This window comes from Trachinotus anak, unplaced genomic scaffold, assembly GCF_046630095.1.
Source record: "Trachinotus anak isolate AG129_WGS33_773 ecotype Australia unplaced genomic scaffold, CSIRO_AGI_Tana_v1 ptg000024l, whole genome shotgun sequence".
Lineage (NCBI taxonomy): Eukaryota > Metazoa > Chordata > Actinopteri > Carangiformes > Carangidae > Trachinotus > Trachinotus anak.
Genome location: NW_027273875.1, coordinates 13,769,852 through 13,797,811, shown reverse-complemented (window position 1 = coordinate 13,797,811; position 27,960 = coordinate 13,769,852). Strand labels below are relative to the sequence as shown.

At 41.9% G+C, this 27,960-nt stretch overlaps 1 protein-coding gene across 2 annotated transcripts; it reads right to left on the bottom strand.

Annotated features, from left to right (window-relative positions):
* Positions 1 to 87: 87 nt before the first annotated feature.
* Positions 88 to 27,867, bottom strand: pcp4a (Purkinje cell protein 4a). 2 transcript variants are annotated; one of them, XM_071461427.1, is made up of 4 exons: positions 27,544 to 27,684; positions 9,380 to 9,431; positions 4,741 to 4,773; positions 88 to 1,005 (listed from the first exon to the last, which is right to left on the bottom strand). In XM_071461427.1, exons 1-4 carry the CDS (start codon positions 27,550 to 27,552, stop codon positions 875 to 877), a joined length of 225 nt encoding a protein of 74 aa, XP_071317528.1. In that variant the 5' UTR covers positions 27,553 to 27,684; the 3' UTR covers positions 88 to 874. The 2 variants fall into 2 exon arrangements, with proteins under 2 accessions (XP_071317528.1, XP_071317529.1); XM_071461428.1 differs by lacking the exon at positions 4,741 to 4,773 and having other exon boundaries at positions 27,544 to 27,867.
* Between the last annotated feature and the right edge of the window lie 93 nt (positions 27,868 to 27,960).

The window sequence follows — 27,960 nt, the reverse complement described above, 5'->3', positions numbered from 1 at the left end:
GATCTCTCCTTCGTGAACCACATGGTGGATACCAGGACTCACTGCAGCCTGAACACTGTGAAACAATAGAAAGTCAATCAACAGCACTCTTTTACAACTCTTTATTCATTTTTTCTGTATGAGTGTATAAGTGTGTGTGTGTGTGTGTGTGTGTGTGCGCACGCGCATCTGTGCAAGTTTGCATGCATAAGTGTGTGTTTGTACAGGATACACATGTGAGCCAATTGAACAGTGATACTGATTAAATCACATTGGAACATGAACAAGGACAGAAACACAACTGGGATCGAACCACAAGCACAACATCTAGAGTCTCTACAAAGACACACAACTCAGTAAGGTTCATGTCACATCAGGTGAAAAGATTGATTGATTTTTTTTTCTTTAAAACATCAGTCGTACAGTGTGAAACTGGCAGCTGTATGGGATCATTCACATTAACGGAGCTCCAGCAGAGTTCAGAGATCTGTTGATTCTGGCGTCTCTCGAAGGACACCGCTGATCCAAGTATCAATCACAGAGATGCATGTGGCTTTAAATTGCCCCTGAATTCAAGAAAATAATTGTTTGACACTTTATGAGAAGACTTGCTTTAGTGTGTTGTCATCCAAGTAAAAAACTGAAATAGTAGAATTATAGGAAAGATTTAAATACATACACCCAGATTTTCATAATGTACCATTTTTGTACGTAAGTCATTATAAGTTAAAAATTATACATAGACTCTAACACAGATACTGTTTATCCCCCAGACCACCCAAGCTCCACCCTCAGCAGTCCCACCCCCACCCTTCCTCAGTTCATGATGGTGCAGTTTGATTGACATGCAAGACCAGGCCCACATCAGGTGAGGACGCAGCAGACGGCGCTTGATCTACGACTTCACATCCTGCTTCTTCTTCTGGAATTTCCTGAACTGCGACTGGATGGCGACAGCGGCCTTCTCCGTCTCAGGATCCTTCATGTCGATGTCGAAGTCCTGCGGGAGGTTGTTCTTTTTTTCATCTGCAGAGAGGAGAGGGAGAGAGGTGAGAAAATCTCCAGGAGTGAGACCCATACACTTCTGGTTTGCAATTTTTTGCTATTTATGATTAGAATATTTCAAGCTGCACTGCTGACGTCCCTCAAGCTGTGACCTTCCTTTTGTGTGAATGTCTGATCTCTTAGTCCACCATTTTAGTCCAGACTGAAATATCTACTGGATGCTTTACCTTAAAGATCCTGTAAAGCAAATTCACAGATTTGTTTATAAAATCAATATATATGTTGGAGAACTATTCCTGAAAACGTGTGAATCATGTGAAACTTGTGTGGTACTGCATTGGGCAGTTATACATTAAACTGTGTTTCATCACTTTTGCGTTGATCGTTTTTCGGGCAGGGCCTAAACGGGGTACTGGTGACGCACTTGGTCCCCCACTCAGCATACCCCGCCCCTAAAGCTGTAGCGGTATAAAAGTCTGGAGAGTACCAGCATCAGTGGTTCTCCCGCTCAGTGTTATTGCTGTTTCCTGAGCCTTCCCGCCCAAAATGTGTCTTTCCTACAGGCTGCAATACCAACAGTGTGGTGTTATTAGTAATTAGAGAATAATGTATGAATAGATAATCAGTTATTCACTCATGACATTTCCCTTCTTTTCATGACCAGAAGGATGGTTCCGCTTCATCCTCTCATGAAATAGCGGGTAAACCCGCCATTAAAAGCAACACACACAGAAGCAGTGGAGGAAGAGTGAGCTGCTAGCCGCCCTGCAAATTGGTGAAAGTCTGTCAAAGTGTCGGAGCCTCCGTATGAGAGGGTCGATCTGTGATTGTGTGTTTTTAAAACTTTCAGAGCTGCAGCTCTCTCTGTCATCCCCACCACCAGTGTAGCCATGCTGGACAGGTGACAGGTATCTGTGTCCTCTGAGAGATGTTACAGCAGGAAAATTTGCGGGTTCATCCGGGTTTTGTGTTTACATCAGAGCAGGAGCCAATAGATATCCGTGTCTACTGCAAATTCATTTAACCTGGTTGTGAATGCCGATTAAATCCTTCATCACTGCCGACAAAAGCCCGATGTTAGCGGGTCTTAGCTGGTTTTTTGACCAGTGGAAAATGGGCTCCGTTAGCTCCGTGTGTATCTTACCGATGCCGGCATTGAAATAGAAACGTCCGGGTCATTGGACAATTTAGAGCAATTTGTAATGTGAAAATATGTACAACACGTGTGTGTGTGTGTGTGTGTGTGTGTGTGTGTCTGTGTACAGTCAGTGCAGCTGTTGGACGCAGTCATGTTTCCTTTCATCATAAATTTGGGCGTGGCTTCAGTGCCTCCAGCGGACACGCCCCCAGCGTTCCAGAGTTGATAATACTGCTTATTCTTTCACAAGTTTGAAACCTAATTTTATATATTTGGCAATATTTTTATTCATTCAAATTTGGCAGGCGGTTTGATATGCAATTTTTCTGTTGTGTGGCAAACCCAGAACTCAGCTGTTTTTCTGCTTTACAGAATCTTTAAAATTTGGTACAGACTTTTAAGATCCTAAATTATAATAATGTTGGTGGTCCCCTGTCTTTTCATTTTTAATTTTAAGACCATCATTAAGTAGACGTTTCAATGCAATCAGTTCATGACTAATACGTGTAAAACTAATGACAATTCCCATCATCCTCACCCGTGTGAAGTGCTAATTAGCAAATATTAGCATGCTAACATGCGAAACTAAGATGGTTAGCACCAAAACAATATGACTGCTAAACAACAGCAACAGTGTTAGCATTGTCACTCAAAGCACCACTGCACGTTCACATGATGTAGGAGGTAGAGATGGGACTCCCATGTTGATGAGTTGTGTGTGTTCATACCATCGAGACAGTTGTATAATACAGTGTTGGTCATGTGAGGATTAAAATACTGTGCACTGACAATAAAACACCATCTGTTGAAGTCTGGTGTAATTACATTCAGCGATGGTCTTTGGTGGATTTCAGGAGGCATATTTGTTGGTTTTCAGGTACTTCAGTGTTGGTAACTGCCATGTTAACATGCCACAGTTACAAAAACATCTAATTCATGGTAAATGATCTGTATCTACCCCAAGTTGTATTGTGTTTAGGGCTGTCAGCATTAACACTTTAATCGCGATGAGACTAAGGACCGAGCATAATGGGTTATTTTTTAAAATCATGTTAATCACGTGACGCCAAAGATTCTTTATTTTACACCGTCACTGCTGCTGTTACCAAAGATTCTAGAGAGCTACGTTCTAGAAGCTTTGGCTGCTACTATTTTGACCCTTTGAAGCACCCTTACTTATTGTCAAGCTGCAAAGATTTTACATCGCGGATACTTCCTGGCAAGTCATATCTATGGGAACAAAAGGGGGACAGTTCTGGTCTGCATAAAGGGGGGTGTCAGGAGACCTAAAGTGTTTAAATCCAATGCCTGAATTGTCATTGGTGAAGATCAAATGAGTTGGAAAATAAAAATATAATTTACCCAGAGCTTGTTTTTTACGGATAAATAAATTATCAGACTTCATAATTACATGTCAGACATGCTAACGTTAGCTTCTAGCTCAGACAGACTGTTGTCAAGCAAGAGAAAACAGTTCTGAATTGCAAACTAATAGAATTTTAATCATGTGATAAAACGTGCGATTAATTGCAATTAACTATTGAAATTCAGTGATTAATCGTGATTAAGAAAAAATCAATAGTTTGACAGCCCTCATTGTGTTATTTCCTGCACATGACCCATCACCTCACCGGAGTTCAGAGTAAATTGGTTTAGTACTTTTTGCATAATCATACTGACAAATAAACAGACACAGGTGAAAACATAACCTCCTTTGGAGGGTGGACATGGTAGCTTAGTCTAAGTCTCACTTTAATATTAAAGGCTACTGATGGTTAGTATTTTATGCTGATTTTCCATTTTCATTCCAATAAGTTACAAATCTTATGTTTTTTACATATCTTATATTTTCTCCTTAATTTTTGTTGAGCCTTGAGTTTATCTGACACTGAAGCTCAGGATGTCCTCTGCAGCACATATTCAAAGAGAGAGCAAACTCTGGGGAGGGAGGCCTATAAACCAACAATTATTTTATTATTATTAAAATAACTAAACAAATAAACAGAGACATAAAATGTGCAAAGACAATAAAATTTCATTGTAGTGTTTACAGGCAGTTTATTATGTTGCAGTGTTAAAGGGGTGAGTTAATTCAGGGCAGTACTGAAGCCCACAATGCTAATGATTTAACTGCTCTCTACAGAGAAGATGTTGGTCTTTTATGACAGACAAACTGCTCTAACCCTCCATTTATAAATACACTGCAGCAGACTTTTGTGAAACTACTTTTAATATTACGTGCACTGTAAATTCTGCTAATATCAAAGACATTATCATATATAGCCATTCTCAGTGCTGAAGCCAGGACAGTGAGTATACGGTGAAGACTGAGTGAAGTCAGTGCTGGCTGCTCACACACACAGAAAGCAGATGTAGTGTGTGTCTGAAAAGGTTCAGTTTTATGAGATGTGGCTTCAACTCTTACTGTAGGTCTCAAAGAAAAGGAGATGCAACGAGACACATTGCTACTCATTCACTCACTAATACCCACAGGTCAGTTGTTTATTCAAGCAACACAGTTGTCGTGCAGTACAGTGCTCCGTGCAGGATTGTGCTGACCTGCTGTCCAAAGTGTGCGCTCCAGAAAAGACAGTGATTTTTCCAAACAACGTACTTACGTTTCACTGGAACCTTTGGTTGACCTTGAAGCCCTACACATGTGACAATAAAAACACATTCATATTTCATGATCGCAGAGGCCACACAAACCTCTCTGTCTCTCATACACACAGACACATGCACAGCGTCTTTCTCTAGTCACACCTGCTCCACAGGGTCGATGCCCTTAACACCTCAGAGGGCAGAAGACTTTATGAGCCAGGAACATCACACATTCACTAATGTGTGTTCTGCTGCATGAATGAATCAGATTTGCCACAATGGATGATGGGATTATTTCCATAAGAGGTTTGTGAAAGGTCATGTTTAAATTGGTTCCTGAGAGATTTAAGGCAACGTACGAGTGTGTGGACAGTGATTGATGAAGGCCCGTCTAGAAAACACTGAGCAACGAAACCACAAACACAGCTGACCTGTGCAGCCAAGCAGCGACTGTAAAAACTGAACCACAAGTCTGACTCAGTGTAAAAAAAAGGACACGTTTTGTCCCTCCAGCTGTGAGCGAGTGTGCATTTATTGGTTTTCAGGTAACACCAACATGTCATGACACCTGTATTCAGTATCTTAAGTCTGCAGACTGGTGGCAGACAGCTCAAAACTATCTTTTATAATATTTATGATGACAACGTATTCAGTCCATTCATTTAAATTTTTACCTACTGTAAAGTAATTATTTATTATTTTAATTATTAAGAAAGTCACCATTAAATGTTGATTGACAGCTGGAACATGTATTACTTTTGATTATTATTGGTTTGGTTTCAGACAAAAAACCTACACAGAGACAAATACATAACTACAAGGGAAGAAGATGCTATATTAGAGAATAAGGAGGAACTACCAACTTTGTGTTTAAGTGGGACTTTTAAATGTAAGTATATCTTAAATCACAAAGTGAAATGATTACAGACTAATAGTGTCGGTATTATAATGAGATTAGGTAATTTACTGTACTGTGCTTGAGTTACAAATATTTTTTTTTACATTCAGAATAGAGTACTCATTCCATAGTTCACATTATTATTGCTTCTCTGGAACAAAACATCAGGCTTGTTCCATGTAATAAAAAAGTAGGGTCTACAAACAGTCTGATGTATTTCAAACTCCCTGCTGAATGCAGAGGTGTTACCTCCTTTTTCCCTGCACCTCTTACTCAGTAAGTATTTAATTGGTTCCCAATGTTTACAAAATATTTACAAAATAATGTGCAGGCTATAATCTGAAGTGTTACTGTGCAATTTGAAGCAACACATTTGTGAAGATCTGGGCCAGTTTTTACTGAAGCTGTGATCAAAAGAGGAAAACTTGGACTCATTTAGCTGCAGGACAAACTTCTCCTCTCAAGAAAATGAGAACTGTTAACCTCGATCTATGAAAAACCTACAATACTGTAACAAAATGGTACAGAGACACTGGAAAGACTCATTACCAAAATACAAGGAAATGACAGTAGCTTTATGTATCAGTGGCTGCCTCTGATAGTGTGACCTCCTGCGAAGGGTTAACGGCACCGGACCCACGGGTTCCTGACATTTCTATGTAATATATATAACAAGTTGATTTTTCTTTGTGCAACAGTAATTGAGGGACAGTGTGCAGATGTGTGTAAATGTGTCCTTTTTAATGTCTTTAAAGTATATGTGATCATCACTCACTTTTCTCTTTTCTTTATTTCCCCTCTCTCTTAGGTAAAATGTTTGATATTTTGATCATGTGTTGAGCAATATTATTGTATGATGCAATAAAAATATGATTATTTTACACAATGTTCCTTTAATGTACATTACCTAGAGTGAGTTAAAGTTCCTAAAACAATGGAAAGCGGAAAACAAATGGAAAGAGACTGAACAAAAGAGCTTGAAAATAGACAAATGTCAAGCGAATGCAATTCACGCCTCCATCAAATTCAATTAAGCTGCCTATAATCCCTCCCCATCACTGCCGGGGTGTTTCCCTCCAGACCAAATCTGAGCTGCAACACACTTCATCATCCCGGAAGTTTGGACAGAAATCCATTTCAGCCTGGGTCTTAACAGTGTTATCAGCAGCCCCAGAGAGAGAGGAGAAGTGACACGTGGTCCCCAGGTACAGGAGCTGCTTTATGCTCTGAATGGGGCTGTGGAGCAGTGAAAGCGCTCCGATTAACCTGCTGCGTCCGCTGTGTGAGGAGGAGGTTGACTCTAAGGAGTGGAGGTTATATTGAGTGATTCCTCTGTGTATTGTTTTGTATGCTGCCATGAAAGCTAATTCAGTGAATATGCAGACTGCAGAAGGCACTTTAAGGATTTATAGTATCTGCCTGTGGTAGCACAACACAACCAGCTTCATGTATATTCATGACAAAATATCAACTTTTCTCAAAGCTTCATGAGCATTGTTAAATCCAGATGATTCACACCCGTCTCACTGGAGCTGACGTCATGAAAACAAAGTGATTCACTGCTCTGAGGTTCATTAGAAACAGACCTTTGTTCTTGTTTATTCTAATTTTAACAGGATGACAGTTCTGCACCTATTATCACCATTTATGAATTTCACTGCATCCTGCTGAGAACTGTGAGATCAGTTTTGCTGTTTATAACTCAAGGGATTTGAATTACATTATTATGCCAACAATACCATGACCTAGTTACCAAAGTAAGTGTTCCAGTAAATTGTTACCATAGATTTTTTTTTACTTTTTACATTGATTTTTAACTATTAGTGTATGATTATGCTAAAATGAGATAATAGTCAAGTCATACAGTTAATACTGGGTTTGGTTTAATGAGAAGAAATCAGCGTTGGACAGTGGTTCACAGTATCTAACACTTCTGCTCCTTTGCTTAAAGAAGGAAAGCACACTGCAACACTAGGAATTGAACCAGCAGGTCACATTTCCAGTCGAACACTGAGCTCTGAAACAGGACCACTGTCACCTCCACTTACATTTACTGTAAATTAACTGTTTATTTACATCTCTCTCTTCAGTAGTAGGCTTTATACAACTAGACAATGCAATTTCTGGAGAAATTGCAGCCCGATTGCCAAAGCTACACTGCGTTGCTGGCTGCCAAGAAATGTCTGAAGCGGTGCTTCATTGTTTGAGATGCAACTGCAGAAACTGTTTAAGATAGAGCTGCAACTAACTCTGTCTGCCTGTCTGTCTGTCTGTCTGTCTGTCTCTCATCAGAGAAGTTGTCTAATCAAGTGATCTGAAGCTGTTGTTTGTCCTGACCTGCACTCAGAGGTAACAATTTTAATTGCTTAGTTTCTGCTGAGTGAGAAATGGATTCAGCTAAACTGCTTTGTTTTCTGCTAAGAAAAGGCTGAAGCTGAGCTTTATTGTTCAAAATGTCAGCAGAATTGTATTTCTGTCATCTGCCTGTGTCCCTGGCTGTCTGCCTGTCTGTCTTTCTGCTTGTCTCTGTCTCTGTGTGTTTTTCTGTTAGAATGACAAACTGAACAATACCTGGAAACTGATAAATACAGTCTTTAATTCCCTGCAATACACATTAGAAACATAAAATTGTTAGAGAAAAAGTCTTGGGATCCATCCGAAGTTTCTAGCTGAAAGTATGTCAAAGCAGTTGAGGTTCAAAGAGGAGGAAGTTTACAAAGATTTGAACATCCCCTCCATTGAGTTACACTGAAAATTATTTTTGAAAAAACGCTTAATATTTCTGAAATTATTAGGCGTATCGCTAAGGAAAAGTAAGACTATGCATGTCCCAGTTGAGACACACGTTTTTCTGTTTGAACGGAGTTTCTACGACAAAAAGTGCAGGACTAGTTAGGTGCCGAAAAAGTGAGCGTAAGAAACCTGGCAACAATATTGCTTCGTCAGCAATGCCACCAATAAACCATGTAATTAAATACATGTACTCAGGTTCTCTACTGAAGTGTAAGTCTTCATTCACTTGAGAGAGCAGTATTTTACTGGAGTATATATTTTATGCTACTTTAAATGTTTACTACATTTCACTGGGAGATGCTGAACTTTCTATTCTGTTTATTTTGCAGCTGTAGTTACAAGTTACTTTGTAGATGAAGATCTGTGATATATTTCAGTGAACTGTTATCCAACTGTGGATGTCAAACTCATAAAACTGAAAATTAACATTTAAAATACGGTGATGTTGAAGATTTTGAATGGAGGACTTTTACTTACAATAGAGTATTCTTTACTTTTCATTTTTAGTATTGCTAGTAAAACATCTTAATTATTTCTTAATACTTCTTCCAGCACCACCATAAACTATAACGATAAACTCAAATTACAATCAAAACAGGTGTAGAATTAGAGCTTTCATATATAGGTTTAATACTAATATCACATTTAAACACCTCATGCTACAGTTCGCTGCTTTCACTCAGGGGGTTTGAGAGGTTTTCACTCTCTGTTACTAGATTTGTGCCACATGTTATTATCTAACATCAGTATTGCTGAGCTGTGAAATCAACTCATCAGTAGAAATACTTCAGTGACAACAATCATGATGATGACTGAAAACCGTGTTGCCCATTTTAACAAAAGCAGTAAAATTAGTTGGAGCTTTGTTCTATATCAATATGTAGCCTACATGCTGAAAACATCACGTTGGTAATGTTTCTGCATTGGTTTGACTTTTCAGTCTGAGCATGATGGGTAGAAAATACCTTGGCCAACAGATGGTTTGCTGTTTCCAGTTGTTGCTCCAGATGCTTGTCTCTGCAAAGACAACAGAAAAAAAAATCAGATCATCATGTTTCTGAAGATGAAGGAGGAACAGCACATATGAATAGGGTAATAATTCATTTAAAGTTACAGTGATCACAAAACAAGTTTAAACCTACTATATGTCTCATATTCCTGCCAGAGAAAGCATCATGGGAAGTCATGCACACACTAAACCCAGTGAACATGCCACAGGACAGTCTCCGCTCTGAATGAGGGGAGTCAGGACGAGATGCGCTGATCTATAATCCATGTTTCTGCAGCAGAGCCACGCTCTCTCTCTGCTGTAACAGCTCCCAACTGTTCTCCCCTGACAGGCTCCTGCTGCTCTGCAACATCACCAGCTGCACTCAGCAGCCAAAATGAGACACTGCACACCACGGTGTGTTTGTGAGAGAAGTTTTGATTCAGCTGCATCACTCACATCAAACATGTTTGCTTGCAAAAGGATAGTTTGCATCACACTGAGCTTTAGTGCATAGATCATATTTTTCGTACTTGACATTCAGAATCAATGTGTCCCCAATACAAGAACACAATTCAAACAGCTGAGCCATGTGGGTGGACACATTGTATTTCACAGCAGGGACCTTCTCTCCATCAGAGCTCGTATTGAATTGTTAATCCCAATGAATTTCAAATGCCAAAGCAGTTTTGATTTATTTGTGTCAAGCAAGAATGAAGCAAAAATAAAACTGGCTGAAGAAACATCATCCTCATGTCCCACGTCATGAGAACCAGTGGAAGAGACACTTGTTCGGCCATCTGTTTTTCTGTTTACACGCAGAGTCAAAGTGAATAAATGCCACTGAGATTCGCAGCACCACGCTGACTCTCATCTGCTTGACTGTGCTCTGGTGTTGAACGGGGCAGCAGCAGTGCCACACAGTGATGGTGCCATATATCACACCTCCACCCACCGGCTCACAAGTGAGCAGTCGGTGGCAGGCAGAGCGAGACGGACAGTAATGTCTGAGTGATTGTCTCAGTGCAGTTGGAAGATGCAATGCAATATCGAGAAATCAAGACGAATGTGCTAAGCTGAAATCAATACCCAGCAGCCGCAGCATCTGACTCTGTTTCCCTCACATTTGTTCTGTTATCTTCTCCTCCATCCTTTTTGTCTCTCTTGCTTTAGCCTTTAGCTTCGACCAGCTCTCACATAATCAAAGACTTTTTTTTTCGCCACAACAACAGATATGAGAAAAGCTAATCCAAGTTCAAAGACTCATTCTTCTTCCATATCAGATCTGATTTCAGCTATAAAATATTTGTAGGACTCATGAGGGACTAAAAAAATCTCCCAGATCACACCAGGAGGAGGTGTGGGTGCTATTTGTGTGTGTAGTGAGGGACTGTGTTGTGATAAAAGTATCCTGAATGAGATCGTTTTTGTCTCCAGCTGTGATGGGAAGTCCAGCGGCAGAGATGGAGCTTGTGGTTTGTATTGATCCAGAATTAATGCAATAACAAAATCCAATAACAAAATAGATGTGTTTGGACATGGGGCATCAGATTTGTGAGTTTTTTCATCTTCATCACATGACATTAACACCGAGGTGTATGATAAATAATACAATCAACAACATAAGTAGAGGAGATATGAACCATGCTGATGCAGTAAAATACTTGGGTGTGTGGAAATTTAATGGCTCTGAGTTTCAGATTTTAGAGAGGTCAAAGGTCAGAAGTCACTGGCAGAAGTTCAACATGTTGGTCATGGACAGTCTATGTGTATGTTACTGTTTAATAGTGTTTTATACCCACTCTTATGCAGAAGTCGTCAGATATGATGGAGAGAAAGAAGCTCTGAGTGAAAATCAACAATGATGTGACTGTGTTCCTTTGTAAACACTAAGATAAATGACTATGAATCCTCTGCTGCTCTTCTTCCCTTCCTCCGCAGTTTCTTCTTTGCTGCTGTGGAGGTTTCATCTCACTAATTTCAGCATTTTTTTAAATGTGCCTAATAAATATGGAAGGAAACAGCAAGAAGAAGAGAGCATTTACATAAAAATCCACGCGAGGATTTCCAGAGGCAACGAGTGAATTTGAAATCAGATGTTTGTGATGGCCCATCTCGGTCTTTGCTCAAGCTTGGCACTGATTCCCATCACCTGCTCACTTCTAGCAGCTGAGGAGATATTGTCTCTCTGTTTGCCAGCAGCATCATTAGGAGGAATATTGGAATTTATTTATAATAAGAAGCAGCTGAGCAGGTGTAGTTGTGCTGTATAAATACACTCTTTCAGAGCTGAATGATGTTTCCTCATATCAAGCATTAAACAGCCTCTTGCATCACTGTCCTAGTACAGCCAGGAGCTTATGGTGCTTGATTTAAAGTCAACTATATTTCAAAAAGGTCTTTTTATCTAGTGTTTTTTAGTTATTTTTTATTAGAGTTTGTATTAGAGGTGCTTAGTACATGTACAACATTACACAACATACAACATTATTTTCTCATAAAGCCACATTGATATTCATTTTGTTGTGAATTTCATAAATTCTGTTGCCATGGCGCCGCGGATGGCTGCCTCGGTGTTTTGGTGCGCATTTTTTTGCCTTATTTTCTTTATAAATCCAGTTTTCTGCTTTGGTTTCCGGAGCTCTTTCACCAGAGAAGAGCTCATTAACATCAGAGAAACAACTCCAGTGGATTTTTTTCCTACTTTTCTCGACTCATCTGTGGGATTATTGGACATTTTGGTCAGAGGTCACTGACCGCTGCTCTCGCAGTGAAACGCCAGAGGAGAGGAAGACGTGCTGGTGCGCTTGCGCGTCTCCGCCGGCGCGCACTCCGCACACCGCTCCCAGGTATCTTTCTCTCCAAGGTGCGTTCACTGCCCAACAAACTGGATGAACTTCAGCTACTGGTGCAGAAGAACAGAGACTTTTCCTCATCTTCCGTCCTGTGCTTCACGGAGACGTGGCTGTGTGGATCGATTCCGGACTCTGCGCTGGAGCTGGCCGGCTTCCAACTCTTCAGAGCGGATCGCGACACAGAGCTGTCCGGCAAAACCAAAGGTGGAGGAATCTGCTTTTATGCAAACAGTGGCTGGTGCAGAGACGTGACAGTGATCCTGCAGCACTGTTCTCCTGACCTGGAGACTTTCATCATAAACTGCAGGCCCTTCTACTCCCCCCGTGAGTTCACCTCAATCATCCTGGTCGGTGTTTACATCCCACCACAGGCCAACGTGCAGGAGGCACAGCGGGCGCTCGCAGACCAGATACTGTGTGTGGAGCGGACCAACCCGGACTCCGTAGTTATTGTCCTTGGTGACTTTAACAAAGGTGACCTCAGTCATGAACTGCCCAAATACAGACAGTTTGTTAATTGCCCGACCAGAGAGGGGAACACTCTGGACCACTGTTACACCACAATCAGTGGTGCTTATCCCGCCGTCCCCCGGGCTGCACTGGGCCACTCTGACCGTGTCATGGTCCACCTGATTCCCACATACAGGCAGAAACTAAAACTGTGTAAACCTGTTGTGAAGACATCGAAGCAGTGGAGCAGTGAAGCCACAGAGGATCTGCGGGCATGTTTGGACTGCACTAACTGGGAGGTGTTCAGGACTGCTTCCAACAGTCTGGATGAGTTCACAGAGGCTGTGACGTCATACATCAGCTTCTGTGAGGACTGCTGTATCCCATCATGCACCAGGGTGAGTTATAACAATGACAAACCCTGGTTCACAGCTAAGCTCAGTCAGCTCAGGAGGCAAAAGGAGGAAGCTTTCAGGAATGGGGACAGGGACAAGTTTAAAGAGTCCAAGTACAGGTTTAGCAAAGCGGTGAGAGAAGCTAAACGACTGTACTCTGAGAAACTTCAGCTCCAGTTCTCAGCCAATGACTCTGCTTCTGTCTGGAAAGGGCTCAGACAGATCACAAACTACAAACCTAAACCCCCCCACTCCATTAACGACTTCCGTCTGGCCAACGATCTGAATGAGTTCTACTGCCGCTTTGAAAGACAGTGGGACAAGCCTGACACTAACCTCCACATCAGAGCCACATCAGAACCCCCCTCCTCCCCTACCAAAGGAACGTCTCTCTCTATCCTGGAGAGAGATGTCAACAGGCTTTTTAAGAAGCAGAACCCCCGCAAAGCAGCCGGTCCTGACTCTGTCTCTCCATCATCCCTGAAGCACTGTGCTGATCAGCTGTCTCCAGTGTTCACAGACATCTTCAACACCTCACTGGAGACCTGCCACGTGCCAGCCTGCTTCAAATCCTCCACCATCATCCCTGTCCCCAAAAAACCAAGGCCCACAGGACTAAATGACTACAGACCCATTGCCCTGACCTCTGTGGTCATGAAATCATTTGAGCGCCTTATCCTGTCCCATCTCAAATCCATCACTGACCCACTCCTGGACCCCCTGCAGTTCGCCTACAGAGCCAACAGGTCTGTAGACGACGCCGTCAACATGGCTCTCCACTTCATCCTCCAGCACCTGGACTCCTCAGGGACCTATGCCAGGATCCTGTTTGTGGACTTCAGCTCTGCCTTCAACACCATCATCCCGGCTCTGCTGCAGGACAAGCTCTCCCAGCTGAGCGTGCCTGACTCCACCTGCAGGTGGATCACCGACTTCCTGTCTGACAGGAGGCAGCACGTGAAGCTAGGAAAGCACGTGTCTGACTCCCAGACCATCAGCACTGGATCCCCGCAAGGCTGCGTTCTTTCTCCTCTGCTCTTCTCCCTGTACACCAACACCTGCACCTCCAGCCATCAGTCTGTCAAGCTCCTGAAGTTTGCAGACGACACCACTCTCATTGGACTCATCTCTGATGGCGATGAGTCTGCCTACAGGTGGGAGACTGAGCGTCTGGTGACCTGGTGCAGGCAGAACAACCTAGAGCTAAACGCTCTGAAGACAGTGGAAATGATAGTGGACTTCAGGAAGAGCCCAGCCCCACCCACCCCCATCACCCTGTGTGACTCCCCCGTGGCTACCGTGGAGCATTTTCGCTTCTTGGGAACCACCATCACACAGGATCTCAAATGGGAGCTAAACATCAGCTCCCTCATCAAAAAAGCTCAGCAGAGGATGTATTTCCTGAGGCAATTGAAGAAGTTCAACCTGCCAAGGACTATGATGGTGAACTTCTACACCTCCATCATTGAGTCCATCCTCACCTCCTCCATCACCATCTGGTACGCTGCTGCCACGGAGAGGGACAATAACAGACTGCAGCGTATCATCCACTCTGCGGAGAAGGTGATTGGCTGCAATCTTCCGTCCCTCCAGGACCTGTACGCCTCAAGGGCTCTGAGGCGTGCAGGGAAGATTGTAGCTGACTCCTCCCACCCTGGACACAAACTCTTTGAGACACTCCCCTCTGGCAGGAGGCTGCGGTCCTTCAGGACCAAAACCTCTCGCCACAAAAACAGCTTCTTCCCATCTCCTATTAGCCTCATCAACAAGGCTAGAGAGCCCCACCGTTGCTGATCAATTGCACCAATCACCAGAAAAAATTCCTTGTATGTGAAAACATACTTGGCAATAAAACTGATTCTGATTCTGATTCTGATTCTGATTTATGGTGATATGAACAATGAAGTTTTCATTTATTGATGCCAACAGTGATGTAAGAGCATTGTTGTTCACAGTAGTGAACTGAAAAAAAACATTTACACAAACATATATCAGAATGTGAATTGAGCCAACTAGCATCATTTACAACCACACTTGAGCCATGATACTTATGGCAGGTTTGTGTTTGGTCATTTGTCTCTTGGCAAAAACTTTATCTCCAAACAATGTGACTGAAATCTAATTTGTTCATTCTAACCTGTCTCCCATCTCCTGATCTAATGAGGGTGACGGAGGTGTGGGTGCAGGGCAATAGTCCATTTGCTAAAACACCTTTAAACAATCAAATCTGATGGATTTGATCAAATCTTCCCTCCACATATTCAGTTTGACTTATGTCACATCATGGGAGTTAAAGATGCTCTCACTGCGTTTAATTGGGACTTTAAAGAGGTGGGCTACACACACTGGAAAAACTTGATTCCCAGAAAGCACAACACAATAGAAAGCTCAACTAAAAGGTGTGTAAAACAAACTCAACATGTCACCAGCCCAAGTGGCAACTCACTGTGACGTCACCCATTGGTTTGTGAACTGCCATTTTGGAGCCTCGAGTTTGTAATTTGGCCGTTGCCATCTTTGTTTTCTGAAACCAGAAGTAACCACATTTGGACATAAGGAGTGGATCTGACCCGCTCTGTACTCTATCCTGATTATCAGGCAGGTCATTGCGTGTGGTGCGGTCTGCCAATCACACAGTCGCTCTGCCCTAATGCATATCCTGCTTTATCCTCTATTTTCCTCTAAATGGACCATGATTCAAAAATGAATATCATGTTATATTGAAGAAGACTTGAAACTAGAGACTGAGACCATAAACTTGTTAGGAAAATGTTTACTGAGGTAATAAATCAACTGAGAAGCAGGGCCATTTTTCCATAGACCTCCATACAATCTGACTTCTTTTTACAACCAGTAGAGTCGCCCTCCAATGGTCATTAGATATGCAGGTTTGAATGCAGGTTTAAGACTCTCCTGCATGGGCTTCACTTCTCAGACCTGGAGTCTACGTCCATTTTTATATACATTCTATGCACCAACCTAAAGTCTCCCCCCTGCTGCTTGCGAAGATCCAATACAAATGATGCAGATCTTTGCATGAGCAAGAACAGGTCACATGATTCAGACTGATGCAACAAACATCAGCTGTCACTGTAGAACATCTGAACTCCTTGCTCAGTCTGTGGCCGTCCACTTTTCATTAACCCTCACACCTGTCAGCTGTGACCTTGACTTCAACCCATCTCTGTCTCATTTAAAGCATCATGCAAGACCCAGAAGCTGGACAACAAGCTGTGAAGCTGCTCTCATCAGGATTAACACTGGCAAAGGAGCAGATGCCACACGAGCTTTATAAAAGACAGAATACATTTTAGAAATACTACAATTATAAAAGCTTCCTAAAATGCTTAACAAAAGATTTAAGGAACCAGAATAAAATCAGCAGTAAGAGGCTGAAGAATCATGAAAGTAAGTGATTACGTAAAACTGAGTTTTGATGTGTGATTTGAAAGACAAGATTTGGCTAAACCTCTCAGGCAGGCTGCTCTGTTTAAGAGCAGCCAACTGAGACTAAATACTTTTATCTAGTCTTCAGATGAACCAGAGGGAACCTGCTGGGCTCCTACAAGGTTAAAATATGTGTGATGTGATGACATGTCAGAGCTATGCAATAAAACTACACTAAGCAGCATTTTATGTAGAAGTACCAGCACTGTATCAGAGTGGGACCACAACAGAGAACTGTGTCCCATCATTGGAAAAATGAATATTTGAGTACACTGTCTGGCAGTAAATCATCTGAGTGCCACAGATGTAACGAATTACAACACAAAACAGATGGAAGTAAAAGAGCTGGTATTTGTCAGAGACACTTCAGGTGGGTACAACACTATCACATCACACATCACTGACGTTTTGATTGACTGTCTTCAGTTCAGTGTTTGGTTCAGTCTGTTGTCATTTCATTCAGTTCAGTACAAAATAACTAATAAATTCACGGGTGATAGCTCAGCAGCCTGTTGTTTATAATCAAATGATCAGATTGTGATTGTGTCTGTGGTGATCTCTGTCATTTAATCTGTTTTTAATGAGGAAGTAATTCATTGGTGGTGATTAGTGGTGATTAGCTGTACTCAGTTAATTTGTACAGGTACTGAACATCTCTAATATCCACTGTGTTAACTGGACATTTGGGTGCGTGCCACATCCAGAGTAACCTGATCACACCTCCACCTCCTCCTACACCTGCCATTCAGAATAACATATTCCATATACTGACAGTGGCTCACATGATTTCTGAGTATTGACTTGATCCTCAGATTTCAAACAGTTACCTCTTGCTGTCTGGTGATATGGTGTCTAACCAACCTGTGGCACCGGCATTAATGTCAATTATTACAACAGCATTAATCCTATTATATCCAGCTCTCAATCTTTCCCTGAGCTCACTGAGCAGATCCAGTCCACAGTTTAATATCTGCTTTTACTGTAATAGTGATTATACTCATTGTATAGTCCAGACGGACACACAAACACACAAACATCAACACAGATCCAAGGCAGCAGACACCCCTCTAGTCCTGCCAAACAGGACAGCTCCTCATTAGGAAGCTGGATGAGAGGAGCTCATGAGCCTCCCAGGCCTTCAGTGCCAATAACATGTTGAGCTAAACTGAACCCAACACAGAGCCGCTGGCTGCTGTTTGAGTGTGGCTTGCTCTCAGCCGTGCTGTCACAGTCCCTGTGGTGTCTGCCTGCTCCCGCTCCCATATGCTGCAGACAGAGGGAGTTTGACAAATGGATGGCAGTGATGATAATTACATTGCTAATGATGATGTCCTTCTGTATATAGTGTATGTACCACACGGTTCTGTCTGCCATGGCTGACTAACAATGTACAAAGCTTGATAAAAACTTGAAAATATTTTGTTCACCCTTGAGCTTCTGGATCAGACTCCAGTGTCACGTAGGAATGTTTTTATAAAACATTTAAGTGTCGTGCTCAGATATATGACACAGAACAGTCGTCGCAAACAGACAGTTGTCTAAAATATCAGTCCTTAAAGTCCATGTGGCAACCAACAAGTCCTCCAACCTGATCAACCATGCAGGTAATTTTTTTCAACCCTCTGATACGACTCATAGGAAGGTCTTCTCAAATAGCGCCCCTACGGCTGGAGGCATACTGGACGTTGGTTGTCATGTTGGTTGTACTGGTAGTGGCATACTTACTTTCGTCGCTTTGGTTACTATAACAACCCTCATGGCTTGGTTAGGTTTAGGAAAAGACTGTGATTTGGGTTAATATAAGTGCTTCCTCAACATTGGACAATCTTTGTTGTCATGGTTACAGTAATAATAACGTGGTTAACTTTGTAGAACGGTCATGGATAATAGAAACAACATAAACTGCTACTTTCACATGGGAATCGAACACCATGTCATGTTCCTGTGTTTTATTGACCCATCCACCCACCCCAGCCTCCTCCTGATGTGAACTTTGTCGCTCTATAAACTACATCACAGCACTTTTACCTTTGCTCCTGTTATAATTACTGCGACCACTAGATGTCGCCTCACAACATAATGTAACTATGGGTCATAATAACCTGCTGAACAGCGAACTATGGGCTCGTTTTTTACAGGACAGTCTCAGTATGACACTACTTCAGAGCACAAGAAAAACATACTTGAAATGCTGTTCTGTTGTTTTGTTACATTTGAACCAGAGGTTAATGACTAATGCAGAGGTGAAAGGTCCTAGTGAGCAATATCAAAATCAATGATCTTGACTAAATTCAATTACCGGTAGTTGTGTTCATTTCAATACATTTCTATCTTTTCTTTTTCTGATTTATCACAGTAGAAGTGATACTTGGACACAGTGCATCCATACAGATGAATTATATACAACGTCAGAAAAGGCTCAAATTAACATCCACAGACAGTTGAACTGGTACAGTTTGTACAGATCTTTTTTCTCTTTGACTCAGTTTATAAAACACAGCCCTGGCATGAAGGGTTGGACATGGAGGGATTTGGCAAAATAAATAAATTACCTTCCCAGTGTGTGGGGGCTATTTTTGGTTCTTATGGCAGCTCGGGCTCCCCAGAGAGGCTCCATGCTGCACTCAGGATCTATTAACAATTTAACGAAGAGACAGCAAAACTAGGTCACAGACAGCTCATCCAGCACCATTACAACTCCTTAGCAGCTTCCCCAGCACCAGACTGGAAACTGGGATGACAGCAGGGAGGAGTGACACCGCTGAGGGATGAACAAGCTGTGTAATGCCACGCTGATGGTGATCATGGTGGACCGTACTGTACACTGTAATTAAAATGACTTTCCTTCTCTGTGGTTAATTTAAAAGCAGGTGAACAGCTTTTCAGTATGTTTCTTTGATGATGTAACATGCTGTCGAGGACACTGAGATATTTACAGCTCAGATACAACCAAGTTTAAAATAGAATTTTTTTCAATAATTGATCTAAAACATTTGTTTAAACTAAAAACTAAGGCTGTGTTAAGACTGACTTTAGCTCTGCCCTCTCGTTTATTTGAATCGAGCCAGTCAGACAGCACAGGGAGGGGTGGGGGGCGCCACTTATTAGCAACAACATATCATGACATCATATGGGAAGTTGCTGAAATTACATACATGTATGTGCACCTCCCTGGTAGATTACTTTGTAACATGAACATTTTATTTCTGCTGTTTATTACTCAGTGTAATTTTTCATCAGGCTGTAAAGTTTGCCAATAATAACTTTCAAGGCTGTAAACTTTATGGGCAGAGTCTTGTCTTAAAATGAAGATGACAACCTCAGTTAGAGGTGTCAGCTCCTGGACTCTGAAAGCTGGCTCCAAAAGTGAATCAGTGAAAATACATAAAAAAAGATCTGCGCCATCATCACGTACGCCCTGCCAGTCATCAGATACCCGCTGGTATAATAAGCTAGCCAAAGGAGGAGAAAGAGGCCACCGACATCAAGGCAAGGAAGCTCCTCACAATGTGTGGAGGGTTTCATCCCAAGTCCAGCAGCCTGAGACTGTACACTAAGCAGACTAAGCAACAAACGATGCCCCTGAGACAGTTCAGCACATAACAGCAGGGTGTAAGATGCAGGCAGGAACAGTGTACATGGAACATCATAACCAAGTGGCTGGCATACATCTGCACTGAGTATGGACTGGAAGTCCCAAGGTCAAAATAGAAGACACCTCCTAAGGTGGTTGAGAATGACCAAGCTAAGATCCTGTGGGGCTTCCAGATCCAGACTGACAAACTGGTGATGGCTAACCAACCAGACATCGTGTTGGTCGACAAACTACAGAAGAAGGCAGTGGTGATAGATGAAGCAATCCCAAGCGACAGCAACATCAAGAAGGGACACGAGAAGCTTGAGAAATACCAAGGGCTGAAAGAGGAGCTAGAAAAGATGTGGATAGTAAAGGCAACAGTGGTACCAGTGGTAACTGGAGCACTGGGGGCTGTGACCCCCAAACTGGCAGACTGGCTCCAGCAGATTCCAGTTACAGCGTCTGAGGTCTCTGTCCAGAAGAGTGCAGCTCTAGGAACAGCTAAGATACTGAGCAGAACCCTCAAACTCCCAGACCTCTGGTAAAGGACCGGAGCTTGAGGAAGACACAGCAGCCCAGGAGGGGCGAGAGGGAGATTTCTTTTTATGTATGTATAAAGCTTAGTGTTTACTCTTAGGACAGAGCAGTAGCAAAAGTGCTGTCTCAACGTTTAACAGAACAGCATGAGCTGTCAAAGACTATGAGCATACTGTACCACCTCACTGGACCTGTGCTGATTAATTAGTTCAAGTGAAGACTTTCAGTTTAGCTTCTGTTCATTGTTCTACAGTACGTTTGTAGCCTCTTCAGTTTCCAACTCATTAGTTTTCCACGGAATAGAGGGTAATCTTTTCATCTACTTCTTATGCCAATAACATAGAAATAATAAGAACAGATTCAAATTAATCACCTGTTCTTCAGGGACATACTTTAACTGCAGGTAGGTGTAACAATATGAAAAAAGCCAATGATAGAAGACATGTTGATGTGGAATAATGAACCTGTCCTCTTCTCAGGCACTAAGACTGTTGTCTTAGGCAGAAAAGTTAGAGTACGAAAGCTGGCTGACTTCCTTATTCTCTCTAATGCTGACGTGTTCGCTAATTAAAGTGAGTCTGTTATTCCCCCGACTTCAGTTTAATTGGAGGATTGTTACTTGTGTGATTCTCATTATAGTTTCTAATGGTCTTTGTGCTTTAGCAGCCACATATAAGTTTGGCCGGACATTCACCAGATGGTGAATGGTATATTGGTATACTATAACTAAAGTGTACTTATTTAGATAGAGATAACAGACTGGACCAAGTACAGAGGCTCAGTGTAGAAATCATTTCTGTTCGATCACATCTCACTAACTTCTGTTGTTGGTTTTATTGGTCCAGGTTTTTATCTATGTCTGAGGTATTGCTTCATTCACTACAGGTGAATGAAATTTTTGTTTGTGGTTAACGCAGCACTGAAAAATTATAAAATCTAACATGTGTGTCTGTTTCTGTGGATAATCCAACACTGTCCTCCCGAGGTACGCACTAAAAGGACATATGTTTACGCTGTAGTGCTCTAGTGGGCAAAGGAAGTATGACTCTTGTCCACTGTGAACAAAGGAGGCGGGTGACGAAATGTGGGCCTTTAGCTGGGGGACTTGCTGTATTTTTTCTGATACTTCCAGTCAGCGTTGTCTTTTTTTAACAATGATTGTTCCCTAACCTTAAAGAAGTGCTTATCATTGTTACCATGACGATAAAGCTCCCCTAATTTTACCGCAGTAGATATTTAAACCACAAAACACACTCTTCTGCAGTTTGCATTGGGCCTATTTTATACCAAAGAAATAGTCCCTGTGAAAACTGTACCACTGAGGTCCATGCATGATCCAGAGTTTACAGACACACTGTCTCTGATGTTGTTGGGGTGGAGGTGGAAATCTAAGACCAAAACCATCAGGTACCACTGAGTGAAATTTGTTGTTGTTTTGTTGTTGGTGCTGTTGTCGTTTTTGCAATTTAAGTTAGATATTCTTTCAAATCTCAACAGCTTTGCTATGCCCAGCAGCGACTGGCTGTTGAACAGCATCGTCATAGTATTAGGAAGGTACAGTTTGCCTTCCAGCTAGTACGAGGATGCATCAGGCAGAGTGTGGGCCACCCAGCAGCAAACATTAAACTGTGCAGTATATTCCCTCTCTCTCTTTCAGAAAGCAACTGTAAACACACTCAATGAATAATTAAAAGGAGGAATAAGCAGCATTTTACTGCTCTGTTGACTATCAGCAGAACTTGATAGGGATCAGATCCAGCTCATGTTCCAACACAAAATACATCGTATCTCAAGCCAAAAACAGCTAATCATAAGGAGGTATTTTCTTCATCGTGTGATGTTTCTGTTGGATCTCTGCTGTAATTAGCTGGCTCACTGTACCCACAGCGTGAGGAAACAGGCGGGATGGTGACAGTTTTTACTATTCTACTGGTAGATTTTACTTTAAACAGTTGGTTTTAAAATCCTGCTTTCGGATTATTGTTTTAATCCTCCCTGTAAACTAGAGAATGTGAAAGTGTATCATCTACACTGGATGAGGCAGTGTATGACTCTATCACCTGAGAGGTAAATTACCTGATTTTTCTTGTAGTCATTTAAGGTGAATGTGTAATATTGCAGACTGGCTCCAGCAGATGAGACCAGGTGCTGGTCTCAAGTGTATAATGAAACGCAGCTTTCCCTCTGCGAGATCATACACAATGATGAGAAATGTTGTGCGACATTTTAAGAGCCTTGGGATAAACCTCTCTGTGAGGTCCTATGAAAAAGCTGATAATGCTACTATAGCACTGATCCCGTCTTGGCAGTTCAAATGTAATCTGCTCTATTTCTCTTATGTTGACCGTTCGCATCACTCCTCACTCACTGATGTCTGTCATCTTTTCTCTGCAAAGCCCGGCAGAAGCCCGGATTACCCAGGAGGCCGGGTTACAGCGAGTGGAGGCACCACCAAAGCCTGACAGTTTAGATGGATTACAGATTATTTCAATGTAATCTGTGTTCATTGTTTAAAGCAGGATTAGGGTCAGACAACATGCCTCGCAACAAATTACTGGAGTCGCAGATTAAAATGTGTTTATATTTCAGGTCAATAAGAAAGGGGGGGAAAAACATACTAAGTCAACATGCTTCAAATGATCTTTGAACATTTCCTCCAGAGTTGCAGGAGCTTTTTCTTAATCACCACTTTAGTTTGGATCTCAATCACTTTATCAGCGTTAAGTCAGCAAATGGGAGTTTTAAGGAAAATCCATCCCCCGACCACTTTTGTCCATCTTAGCTTGCTGTCCTTTTTACATTGATCAGCAACTTTTAACACTCTTATCCCATTAATTTAATAAAAAGGACTCTGGTCCACTTTGGATGATGAAACAAATGGCTTTGCCAAGTAGCCCCCAGTAGCCACCACTCTCACTGTAATTAAAGTATGAGCTAGGTGAACACAGCAAGAGACCACTTCAGTGTTGATACATTGATTGAAGGACAGGTCGTCTGTAACTCTGCTTCAATAATTACTTTTTCAAACACATTTTATACTGATGACTAAGGAAGTGCCGCTTAATTATTCATATGCTGCCCTCCCACCAGCATACAGGCGGCAATTCATCACCATGTAAATGACTTTATATCCTGAAGGCCAGTCAAATCCTACAAAATCTAATGTCAAGCAGCACTTAAGCGCACTGTGCTGCAATTAACCAGCAGCAGAATTACAGGGATATTACAAGAAATTCACATTTCCATTTCGCTTATTCTGAGCCTTATTTGCATCAGCTTTTAGCAACTGGAGTCGTCCACTAAAAGCCTTCATGTGCAACAGAATCTGGCACCTATTACTCATACTCATACTGATGGAGTGGGAAATTCTACAGTGTCTGGAAATTAAGGGATAATTTCAGTTTATTACATCTCAGTGTTATTTTTTTGTCGTTTTGGACATCTTCCTGTTGATTATGACTACACATCACAACACTGTCCATCACCAAGTTAACTGCTGACATCTGGAAATGTGGGGATTTTGCTACAATGAAACCAGAAAGAGCAAGAAATAGGATCAGTCAGAGAACTGTCAACTGTGTTTCCTAAACATCCGTCACTGTCTACTGACAAACTCTCTGGCTCTTACTGTAGTTGTGCACACATTCCTGTACAATGAGGAATTATTAGTGACAATTTCAACTCCCTCCCTTTTGTTTTTACCTCCTGGTTGAAATAATCTGGTTAAACTGTTGGCTTGCTTACAACCTGTCAGATGGTCAGATGGTTCACGTGTGTGGATTTTATTGTAGAAATGTTGTTGTGAAATACCATAAATGATATAAGTGATGGTCAAATTTACGAAACTAAAACCCAAACAGTGATAATCCATATAATATTAATTATGTTGTTCATATTCTTAGATTAAAAAACTTCTCCTCAATTAATAGCTGCTATTGAAGCTCTGGGTTCCTGTAAACTCGCCGCTGAACTCTTGAATCAGTCAGAAGAGAGACTTTTTAAAAGTCTTCTTCAGTCTAAATAAGAGTCTAAAGTCCTGCCAGTGGCCCCTGCAGGCTGCACTGCTTCTGCTCTCGCTCCATGTGATCACAGTGATTTGAGTACGACTGACCGACAGCGACTTCCTCACAGCACAGCGTGCTCACTGATGGTGAAGGAAGGACAGAGCAAAGATTACAGCTTTAACTAAGTGAATTCAGAAATCATGGGCTGAATATTTTGCAGGATGTGATTCCAGGTGATTGAGGCAGATTTGATTCCTGCTGGGGCCACAAACATTATTTTTCCTCCATCTGTCTGCCTCCTTGTAACAGTCAACTGTACAAACTGTACCACCAACTCACAGCATCCTCACCTGATGAGCACCAGGGTGCTGTGTAGATGCATCTCCTGGTGAGAAACTAACTGGTAACGAGGAACTGAGGAAATCATTATCATTTGCTGAAAATGTGATAGGTGGAACTGACAGATCTTGGCAAGTGCACACGGTTGGCTGAAGCCTCTCCACTGAGTTCCATCTAATTAAAGTTTTGTTGAACAACCTAAGGCTTAAACAGAGGGGGAATATGCCTCCAGATCATCCTGTGATGCAGACAAAATAACAGCAGCAGCTAATGACAGTGAGTTACACTCAAATTTTCATTACAGGGGTTTTTGATATGTCAAAGTCAAAAAAGTCGAAACAAACTGAAGCCTCCACTGGTGGATTACGTTACATTTGGATTGATTGGGCACAAAACAAGTAGGCGCCACTACGCTGGAAAGCATCTTAATTCAGACAGGAGGAGATAGGGCTGATGGTTGAGTTTCAGAAATATCTGCATAATAATAATAATTCAGTATTATTCTAAATATTGAGCATAAATGGACTGAAATGCAGCATGCATGTCTAAAAATGTTGTTACTGTAATTTCAAAGTCAATGATTGGCTGGGTTGAGCAGTCTGGAAATACTGAATTGTTCATTACTATGGTGACAGGCTCCACATTTAAGCTGCTCTCACCACAGGAGCCTCAAACTGCCTGATGTTTATGGACACGGCCAGTGATGAATCAGCTGCAGCAGAGTTATGGCCTCATTTTTTCACATAAATCATAGCACAGTGTAATAATCTTTTTTATAATATTATAATATACTGTCTGCACTTGCCTGTCATTGTACTATCAATGTTCAATAGAAGAATAAGACTCTATATTTTATATGACAAAGACACTTCACATCGAGTGGTAATTAAGCCAGATTTCTCTCTTTTGTATAGAAAATGGTTCAAACTAGGCTGAAGTGCCATTTATTCTGATGAGCATTAAAACTTTGTGTGAGTCTGACCAGAATAAAGGTGAGGAAGAGCAGTGAAGAATGGAGTAAGATTGATTTTTATTTAATTATTCATTCAGAGCAACAACCTTTTGTCTTGGCCTTAGCTCTTCAGAGGCTCATGAATCCATCACTGACATGAGATGCAAGTGAATTTCCCGAGTAATGTCTTATTTATGAGACTCCAGCTTCACTGTATAAGCAGTACACAAGAGGGTAGAGAAGAAGTCAGCATCGTGTGTGACACTGTTATAAAAAGACATGGCATGTGTGCAATAAAAGATTCATAATGACAGAGGAGGCAGCGGGCGTTCATGGCAGTTAAGATGTTGCGTGATCAAGCGGTAATATCTCCACCTCCAACCAACAATTATCACAGCAATTTGTGTCATTTTATTTCTATATTAGATTTATTTCATAAAAGAACATCTCCTGCAGCTGGACTCCTCCTGGACTACTTGCTGCATCTGTGGTGGATGGTGTGTAGCTGCCAGCAGCAGACACCATCCACCACAGGCAGCTCCACATGTAGAGTTACAGTATAAATTACACGATTTTAGTCCGTCCAGCTCCTTGTCGTGGACGAACTCATGATGAGGTCTTCCTGGAGCCTCTGCTGTGCTTTATTTCTGTGGGTTAGCAGCAAGCCTTGAATAATTCAGTGACTATAGGATGTGCTCTTTGCCACTGAATCGTCTCTCTGAGGCGATTCTTGCTGGGGTCCTTTCTAATCTCCACTCTGACATTAGAGACTCATCACCTCTCTGTGGTCCACAATGGCTCAGCCTCATCAAGTGATGCATAGACTAATCATGTAGGTCAATACTGCCTCTGCTTCTGCCTCATCCAGCATGTGTTCATGCTGGATTGAGCTTTAGTTTAAAATGTCAAAGTCAAGCCATGTTAAGATTTACACATTAACTAGCACAGATGTCTTCAATAGTCTCAAGGGATGGTTCTCACATCCTGACTGTTATTGACACTGCAAGTTTGGGAGATTTGATATTCAGATCTGGTGCCCTAATCACCCTCTCTCAAAAATATCATGTAGCCTCCAGTCAGTCAAGGGAAAACAGGAGGAATCATTGACTGGGAAACAGTGGGGAACAGGCAGGTTTGATTTTGTGGTCTTACATAATATTATTATTAGTATCATCATCATCATCACTATTATTATTGTTATTATTATTATTATTATTATTATTATCAAACTTAGGCAGACGATCTTAAATCGCAGATGCTAGGTTGTTATGTGAAACACGGAGATGTGGAGAACCTACTAATCTCCAGAGCAATTTTCTCAATTAACCACAATTCATTCTTAGCTCTGATCGTTTGGTCAAACTTTACTGGCTTTCACAGTCATATACAAGCATGAAAAACTGAGATGTTAAGAGTTAAGTGCATGTTGTCGCACATCAAACTGATATTGTACTGGTGCGTCGCCAAATGTCTCCAGTTCCCGCTGCTGCTCCTGCTCTGAGAACTTTTGGCTTTAAGCAGCTGCCGCGATGCTGAGGGATAACTCACAGCAGAAAAGCCTTTCACAGCCTGAAGAAGCACCTACCTCACTCATGGCTCCGCTGTGCGTGTCAGTGTGTGGACCCCAGGTGTCAGTGATGCGCCCCGGTCAGCTGCCTGAAGGTACAGTCCTCTCCAAGACGCTGCGCTCACCCACAGGCTGCTTTTATAGCACGGACAGCCCCGCTCTCTCCCCACCACCACGTTTCCGTGAGTCCAATAGGCGCGTCTCTGACCGTCCCAGCTCTGCACTGGATACCCGCCTTTTTTACTTCCAATAATCCGCCTCGAGTCTGGCTTGCGCTCTGTCTTTGTTGTCAGTGGGGTATATTGGGGTGATGAAATTGAAAGCAAAATAATGAAACACATCCTCCCTTTGAATAAGGAAGCAGTTAATCTGAACGAATTGACCAATGAGTGTGAAATATTCTGAGCACACTCTGCACCACAAACACACGGATCT